This window comes from Elephas maximus, chromosome 4, assembly GCF_024166365.1.
Source record: "Elephas maximus indicus isolate mEleMax1 chromosome 4, mEleMax1 primary haplotype, whole genome shotgun sequence".
NCBI classification, from domain to species: domain Eukaryota; kingdom Metazoa; phylum Chordata; class Mammalia; order Proboscidea; family Elephantidae; genus Elephas; species Elephas maximus.
Genome location: NC_064822.1, coordinates 66,434,278 through 66,443,786, shown reverse-complemented (window position 1 = coordinate 66,443,786; position 9,509 = coordinate 66,434,278). Strand labels below are relative to the sequence as shown.

The 9,509-nt window shown below is 38.3% G+C and overlaps 1 protein-coding gene across 1 annotated transcript in view; it reads left to right on the top strand.

Annotated features, from left to right (window-relative positions):
- Positions 1 to 4,742: 4,742 nt before the first annotated feature.
- LOC126075148 (pregnancy zone protein-like) overlaps positions 4,743 to 9,509 on the top strand; it is a 76,449-nt gene continuing 71,682 nt past the window's right edge. The window contains exons 1-2 of the mRNA XM_049882400.1: positions 4,743 to 4,825; positions 8,664 to 8,851. Of these exons, the coding sequence (XP_049738357.1) occupies positions 4,743 to 4,825; positions 8,664 to 8,851 (271 nt within the window). The remainder of the gene's footprint in view (positions 4,826 to 8,663; positions 8,852 to 9,509) is intronic.

The following is a 9,509-nucleotide window of genomic DNA, read 5'->3' as shown; positions in this document are numbered from 1 at the left end:
AAATCTGGAGGACCAGGGAATAGACACCAATATAGCTGGAAAAAAAATCAGATAAAAGAATTTTAAAAAATGAAGAAACCCTAAGAATCATGTGGGACTCTATCAAAAAGAATAACTTGGGTGTGATTGGAGTCCCAGAACAGGGAGGGATAACAGAAAACACAGAGAGAATACTTGAAGATCTGTGGGCAGAAAACTTCCCTGACATCATGAAAGACAAAAGGATATCTATCCAAGATGCTCATCGAACCCCATTTAAGATTGATCCAAAAAGAAAATCACTAAGACATATTATCATCAAACTTGCCAAAACCAAAGATAAAGAGAAAATTTTAAAAGCAGCCAGGGATAAAAGAAAGGTCTCCTACAAAGGAGAATCAATAACAATAAGTTCAGAATACTCAGCAGAAACCATGCAGCCAAGAAGGCAATAGGATGACATATATAGAGCACTGAAGGAGAAAAACTGCCAGCCAAGGATCATATACCCAGCAAAACTCTCTCTGAAATATGAAGGTGAAATTAAGGTATTTACAGATAAACACAAGTTTAGAGAATTTGCAAAAACCAAACCAAAGCTACAAGAAATACTAAAGGATATTGTTTGGTCAGAAAACCAATAATATCAGATACCAGCACAACACAAGGTCACAAAACAGAACATCCTGATATCAACTCAAATAGGGAAATCACAAAAACAAATTGATTAATTAAAAAAAAAAACCCACTCAAAACAGGGAATCATTGAAGTCAATATGTAAAAGATCACAATAATCAAAAAGAGGGACTAAATACAGGTGGCATAGAACTGCTATATGGAGAGGGATACAAGGCGATATAGGACATTACAAGTTAGGTTTTTACTTAGAAAAATAGGGGTAAATATTAAGGTAACCACAAAGAGGTATAACAACTCAAAATAAAAACCAAGAAAAACATAACGACTCAGCAAACATAAAGTCAAATACTATGAAAATGAGGAACACACGATTTACAAAGAAAAACGTCTCAGCACAAAAAAATAAGTGGAAAAATGAAATTGTCAACAACACACATAAAAAGGCATCAAAATGACAGCACTAAACACATACTTATCTTTAATTACGCTGAATGTAAATGGACTAAACGCACCAATAAAGAGACAGAGAGTCTCAGACTGGATAAAGAAACACGATCTGTCTATATGCTGCCTACAAGAGACACACCTTAGACTTAGAGAAACAAACAAACTAAAACTCAAAGGATGGAAAAAAATATATCAAGCAAACAATAAGCAAAAAAGAGCAGGAGTAGCAATATTAATTTCTGACAAAATAGACTTTAAAGTTAAATCCACCACAAAGGATAAAGAAGGACACTACATAATGATAAAAGGGACAATTGACCAGGAAGATATAACCATATTAAATATTTATGCACCCAATGACGGGGCTGCAAGATACATAAAACAAACTTTAACAGAACTGAAAAGTGAGATAGACACCTCCACGATTATAGTAGGAGACTTCAACACACGACTTTCGGAGAAGGACAGGACATCTAGTAAGAAGCTCAATAGAGACACGGAAGACCTAATTGCTACAATCAACCAACTTGACCTCATTGACTTATACAGAACATTCCACCCAACTGCTGCAAAGTATACTTTTTTTTCTAGTGCACATGGAACATTCTCCAGAATAGACCACATATTAGGTCATAAAACAAACCTTTGTAGAATCTAAAACATCAAAATATAACAAAGCATCTTCTCAGACCGCAAGGCCATAAAAGTGGAAATCAATAACAGAAAAATTAGGGAAAAGAAATCAAATACTTGGAAACTCAACAATACCCTGCTGAAAAAAGACTGGGTTATAGAAGACATTAAGGAGGGAATAAAGAAATTCATAGAATGCAACGAGAATGAAAACACTTCCTATCAAAACCTCTGGGACACAGCAAAAGCAGTGCTCAGAGGTCAATTTATATCGATAAATGCACACATACTAAAAGAAGAAAGAGCCAAAATCAGAGAACTGTCCCTACAACTTGAACAAATAGAAAGTGAGCAACAAAAGAATCCATCAGGCACCAGAAGAAAACAAATAATAAAAATTAGAGCTGAACTAAATGAATTAAATGAATTAGAGAACAGAAAAACAATTGAAAGAATTAACAAAGCCAAAAGCTGGTTCTTTGAAAAAATTAACAAAATTGATAAACCGTTGGCCAGACTGACTAAAGAAATGTAGGAAAGGAAACAAATAACCCGAATAAGAAACGAGATGGGCCACATCACAAGAGACCCAACTGAAATTAAGATTCTATAGAAAAATCCTGATCAAAAGGCCAAAAAAGCAGAAGATAACTTTAAATTCTTAATGGAATCCTGGTCTTCTAGAGCCACTGAGGTTAGATGAACCCCTGAAACTATTGCCCTGAGATAGTCTTTAAACCTTAAACCTCAAACCAAAACTATCCCCTGAAGTCTGCTTTGAACCAAACGGTTAATTAGTAAATATGTCCACCTTGAGAATTGTATTCTTTTAAAGAATTATTGATGCGGGATCAAATTCACAACAGCATCACAGAAGGTTAGATAAGAAGCTTAGGGGGCAGTGAATTTATGCTAATCGTGGGGGAATAACTTGGAAAAGGACAGTGAGAACGGTTACACAACTTGAAGGATGTAAACAATGTCACTGAATTGTACATGTAAAATTTGCTGCAATGGTGTGTCTCATGCTGTGTATATTCTCACACAAAAAGAAAAGGAAATAGAAGAGTTTACATTCATCGAGCAAGCATTTTTCAACTACTAAGGGCTTTTTTTTTTAAGGGCTAGCACAATGAATTATTACAGTTTATCCCATTTGACTTGGCATTTATCACCCATAGTTTATTGTCATCATCGTAATTTTAATATCTTACATATCTGTAGTTTTACAGTCCACCAAGGTTGTCATGTACATTATTTCTGCTTCTCAGTCACTTAGATCATTTTAAAAAATACATGTCAAAACCTTTTATTGTTGTTTGGTGCCATTCAATCGGTTCCAACTCATAGTGGCCCTATGTACAACAGAACGAAACACTGCACAGTCCTGAGCCATCCTCAAAATCATTGCTATATTTGAGCCTATTGTTGCAGCCACTGTGTCAATACATCTGGTTGAGGGTCTTCGTCTTTTTCTGACCCTCTACTTTACCAAGCATGGTGTCCTTCTCCAGGGACTGGTCCCTCCAGGCAACATGTTGAAAGTACGTGAGATGAAGTTTCGCCATCCTAAGGAACATTCTGGCTGTACTTCTTCCAAGACAGATTTGTTCATTCTTCTGGTAGTCCATGGTATAATCAATATTCTTCACCAACACCATAATTCAAAGGCACCAATTCTTCTTTCATCATCCTTATTCATTGTCCAGCTTTCACATGCATAGGTAACTATGAGGCTATTAAAAATACTATCCCTTGGGTCAGGCGCACTTTTGTCCTCAACGTGACATCTTTGCTTTTTAACGCTTTAAAGAGCTCTTTTGCAGCAGGTTTGCTCAATTTCTTGACTGCTGCTTCCATAGGCATTGATTGTGGATTCAAGTAAAATGAAATCCTTGACAAGTTCAATCTTTTCTCTGTTTACCATGATGTTGCTTATTGGTCCAGTTGTGAGGCTTTTTGTTTTCTTTATGTTAAGGTGCAGTCCATACTGAAAGCTGTAGTCTTTGATCTACATCAGTAAGTGGTTCAAGATCCCTACATTTTCAGTAAGCAAGACCTACCCTGCCTCAGTTCACAGGTGATCCCAATAAAACATTCCCATCTACAGAAGTGCCAGTTTCTGTTTATAACTTATTTCATATTTTAAACCGATTTTCTAGTCAAAACATACATACTTCAACTATGTGGGAACCCACTTATAAGTGTGACTGTTTCATATTTTCAAATATGCACAAAATAGATTCTAACGATCTGCTTTGGAAGGCAAATAGGGTGATGAATGACTATGGATAAAATATTTTTTTATATTGCTGAAGGCAAAACTAAATAAAAATGTTCATCATATAGCAGTCACTTACTTACAGAATAAAAATAAATTCATTAGTTTTGTGTACCAGAAGCTGAAAGAAGGAACAATAAATATATATTACATGGGTTATTATATCCGAATAAACTATCATTTTCTTTTTAATAAACAAATAAAAAGATAGCTATAAGCAACCAAAATTAAGCTTTTAAGCAATGGGAAAATTGCCCTTGAACTTATTTTGTTTTAAATTCTGTGATAAATTTCATAGCCTTGTTTCATTAAAGAGCCATTTAGGATGAAGCCTGTTGAATATAGGTGATATTCCTGGGATGGCCAAGAAAAGATTTGGGGTATATTGTCTTTACTTTACTAATCCTTAAAAATAAAGTCAAGAATACTGATTGACTTCACCAAACCATATCATTTATTTTGTTTTTACTTAAAAACATTTAAAATTCTGATTAATAATCCTAGCCAACAGTAGCTTCCAAGTACAATTCTTCAAGCATTTGAACAAGTTGATAAAGTGGATGAAAGAATCTGACTGTTGTGGAAATGACCTGGAATTGATTTTTTAATACTGGAAGTAGTTAATATGTTACAAAAATTAATGGTTGGCAGTTTACTTTCACTGTGGATCAGGCAAAATAAAAACCAGTGAGTCTGGAGCAAGAACAGAGTTCAAGGAATAAACGGCATAGATTCTCATTCTTTCCTATTCCTCTCCACACCATGAGGGAAAATCAACTGCCTGGAGTAGTCTTGATTCTACTTTTTGTGCTCCTTCCCAGAAATGCTGCAGATACAGCAAAACCGTAAGCGACAGTTCCAGAAAGTTCTATTGTCCTCCTTCTTTCCTATTGTATTATCTGCTTCTTGATCCCTGCCCTTGTATTTATTTTCTGATTTCCTATGAAATTACCTGTCATCTAAAGGGCTTAAGATAATCAGTAACTTGTTAATGCCCATGTTGAAAGAAAACGAAAATCGGTTGCTGATTCTGACTCATGGTGACTCCATGTGTGTCAGAGTAGAGCTGTGCTCCAAAGAGTTTTCAATGGCTGGCTTTTACGAAGTAGATCACCAGGACTTTGTTTTTCAGAGCACTCAAGTTCTAGAAAATTCAGACATAGGACAATAACATTTGTGAACATTCACCAAATAAGAATATGGAACGGCTACATAAAAGATAAATTTTCTATTGGCTCATAAAATGGGCTGCAGTGTCTTTGGCCATTGTAAAGTGACTTAGTGTCTCCATTTTCCTCAAAGCAGAGATTGCTGATATGAACACATGCCCTACAGACAAGCCAGGTTTCATGTGCTAATTTACTCCTTGCTTCAGCAACCCTTTAAAGCATTTAATTTTGAGAATATGCAGATTAAGAAAATGCAGACTCTCCTCTCAATACTTGCCAGTATAGTAAATTAGAGAGCTAGTGCGTGGGGAATGAGACACAACCTGAAAACAGAAGCAGGCATTTGCAGGACTCTGCAAGAATACTCACAAAACAGAAACTAACTCTTCCTGGAACTTGATATAAAGAGGAAAAAAAAAAAAACAAACCCGTTGTCATCAAGTCAATTCCAACTCATAGCAACACCACAGGACAGAGTAGAACTGCCCCAAAGAGTTTCCAAGGACCGCCTAGTGGACTCGAACTGTCACTTTTGGTTAGCAGCTGTAGCTCTTACCCACTATGCCACCAGGGCTTCCGATATAAAGGAAGGGGTCAACAAAGTCCACACAGAGAAAGTTGGTTTTGAGCTGTCTTAAGGAGTAAATACATAGACATTTTCTAGATGGACGAAGCCACTTCAGAAAGAGAGCAAAATCACATAAGAAAATACAGCATCTCAAAATGCAGCGTATTTGGGGATTGTAAGTTAAGGGCAGGAGCCTTGGTGGCACAGTGGTTAAAGCACTTGACTGCTAACCAAAAGCCTGGCTGTTCGAACTCACCAGCCACTCCACAGGAGAAAGATGTGGCAGTCTACTTCCATAAAGATTTACATCCTTGGGAACCCTATGGGGCAGTTCTATTCTGTCCTATAGGGTCGCTACATGTTGGAATTTTGATGGCAACAGGTAAAGTTAAGGGCAAATATTTACCGAAGAGAATGAAAAAACCACACCCATTGTTGTCAAGTCATTTCTGACTCATAAGACCTCTTGCGTTACGGAGTAGAACTACTCCATAGGGCTGCCTTGGCTGTAATCTTTGCAGAAACAGATTGACAGGCCTTTTTTTCAGTGGCATTGCTGAGTAGATTTGAACTGTCAATCTTTAGGTTAGTAGTTGATCCCAAACTGTTTCCACCACGCGGAGACACAGCAGAGCTGCATTTTATTCTGGGCTTATATGGTAAAATGCCTGGTGATTAGCCTAGCTTCCCTTGGCTGGACCTCCATCACCAAATAGTGAAAGAAAGAAAAAAGTTAAGGTTGCTTCTGAAACAGTAGTGAAAAGCAATTGAACTCCTTCCCATGTATTAAATATTATCTCTCTAGCACTTTCTGGACCAAAGCATTCATGTTATCACCCATGTGAAACCAGAGACCACATACAGACTGGTTCTTACTGCTTTCCATGGTGATTAATTCATTAATTCACATTTTGTTGTTGCTACTTGGAATTTGAAAATTATTTCCATCCAAAATATGTAATAACTCACAGATTGCCCATGGCTATAAATAGGCTTTCTAATATTACGAAATGACTATTCCCACAACATAAAAAATGCATATCGATGTTTAATTTCTTGGGGATTTTGCAGTTCCTGAGGTCTTCGAGGTTGGGCTTTGAAGAATATACCCCTCTACACTCCTGCTGAAGCTTGGATCTACTTGTTAATATCTCCTTATGTTTGGTAACTATCTTAGTTATCTAGTGCTGCTATAATAGAAACACCACAAATGGATGGCTTTAACAAACAGTTTATTCTTTCTCAGTTTAGGAGACTAGAAGTCCAAATTCAGGGCACCAACTCTAAGGGAAAGCTTCCTCTCTGTGTCAGTTCTGGGGGAAGTTCCTTGTCTCCTTTCAACGTCTGTGGGCCTAACATTCCTTGGAGATCTCCACGAGTCTCAGCATCAATCTTCCCCTGGATTGAGGATTTTCTTAGCACAGGGATCCCGGGTCCAAAGAATGTACTCCACTCCCAGCTCTTCTTTCTTGGTGGTAGGAGGTCCCCTAGGCCTTGGACTTCAGCTCTACTTTCCAGGCCCACTGGAATGGCAACTCTGTTCCTTCAGCTTTGGGTGGACTCATCCTCTGAATTCAAATGAGTGGTGACCTCACCTTCTTGGTCTTGGCAGGTCCCCTTCTTCTGTCCCTTGGGCAAGTCAGCCCTGCCCCTCTCCTTTGGGCGGCAGATCCAACCCCATCTCCCACCACTTGTGAATGGCAGCTTCACACTCCAGAACCGATCTGGTGAACATCTGACTTTTTGAAACCTAGGAGTCTGTGCCACACCCTTTGAAACCCCAGAGGCCATGGCCCAACCCTTTGAGACCTGAGAGATGGTGGCCATACCCTTTGAGACCAAGGCAGTTCTACTTCCTGTGCTTCTTGTCTCTTCAGTTTCTGTTTCTTGGTTCCTTAGCCTCTCAGTCTTTCAGGCCCCTTGGGCCAGCACAGCTTCTGCCCTCCTTGGGCAAGTATAACAGACCTTTTTAGCCCTACCGATAAGTGCCCAGAGGCACCCCACACTGCTAGGAAGCCTCCTGCCTGAGGGCACTCAGCTCTCTCACTCCGTAGGTTGGTTCCCACACTGTCTTGAGCCAATCTCCTAGGTTTTGCTGCTGCCATTTCTCTGTTGCTACTTCACACTGTTTGGGCTGTCTCCAATGTTACAGCTCTCCTTCTGAGCCCTCGCCATAATTGCCTTTGATGTCCATAATTCCACCAAAAGTCTTTTCAAGGCAATCTAGACTTTTACTGTTAGGCACTTTAAAACTCCTCTAGCCTCTTGCCATTACCCAATTCCAAAACCACTTGCACATTTTAGGTATCTATTAGAGCAGCACCCCACTCTTGGTATGAAATTCTGTCTTAGTTATCTAGTGCTGCTATATATCAGAAATACCACAAGTGGATGGCTTTAACAAACAGAAGTTTATTCTCTCACAGTTTAGGAGACTAGAAGTCCAAATTCAGGGTGCCAGTTCCAAAGGAAGTCCTTCTCTCTCTGTCTGCTCTGGGGGAAGGCCCTTATCATCAATCTTTCCCTAGTCCAGGAGCTTCTCAGCACTAGGACCCTGGGTCCAAAGGACACACCCCACTCCTGGCTCTTCTTGCTCGATGGTAATTAATTCCCTCTCCTCTCTGCTTGCTTCTCTCTTTTATATCTCAAAAGAGATTGACTCAAAATACAACCTAATCCATAGGTTGTGTCCTGTCTCATTAGTATAACTGCCTCTAATCCTGCCTCATTAACATCATAGAGATTAGAATTTACAACACATAGGTAATTATACCAGATCACAAAATGGAGGACAACCACACAATACTGGGAATCATGACCTAGACAAGATGACACACAATTCAATCCATAACAGCGGCAATAGTGAGGATTGTCTAGGAAACAGCCCTAACAATAATATCTTTTGTCACCCTCCATGGCTGATTGAGACTCCTCTTCCCTCCACAGACAGTACGTGGTGCTGGTCCCATCAGAGCTCTATACTGGAGTCCCTGAGAAGGCATGCGTCATACTGAGTTACCTGAATGAGACGGTGACAGTGAGCATAACTCTGGATTTTGGAGTGCAAAACTGGAACCTCCTCACCAACAAGGTGGCAGAGAAGGGCATCTCCTTCTGCCATTCCTTCACCGTGAGTATCATTTTTTGGTATGGTGGAGATAGGTAGAGTTGATGCTTTATTTTCTAACCATCACAATAAAAAAGCACAATGAAGAGAAAATGAGGATTATAGAGTCAATTTCAAATTAGATTCTAACAATAAAAAAACCAAACCCATCACTGTCAAGATGATTCCAATTAATAACAACCCTATAAAAGTTCTACTGAATATGTTCCTATAATATTTACAAACCAATCTTGTGCAATAGATGAAAGTAGAAGTTATAGGAAGGGTTTTGCCTGATCTTAAACTTCTGACTTAAGTAATGTTTGTGCAATTATTCCCATTTTACAGATAAAAACTCTGAGATACATTAAGTTAATAACTTATCTAAGACCTCACAGATGCTTGAAGGTGGATGCACTGTCCTTGTAACCTTTCATTACTTAGAGTATTAAATGTTTAATCACATGGGTTTACTACCAATAACAACATATTATTTTGTTGTTGGCCAATGGAAAATAAAGTTTAATATTTATTATAATACCATCATCACTGCTATGAAATTGCAAGCATGGTATTTCCTTCACTGACAAGGCTGGATTGAAAAATAAATTCATTTGATCGAAATGATGTTTTTTCTCTTTAATTAAATCATCTAATTGTTGCTGTTGTGTTACACAATCATAATA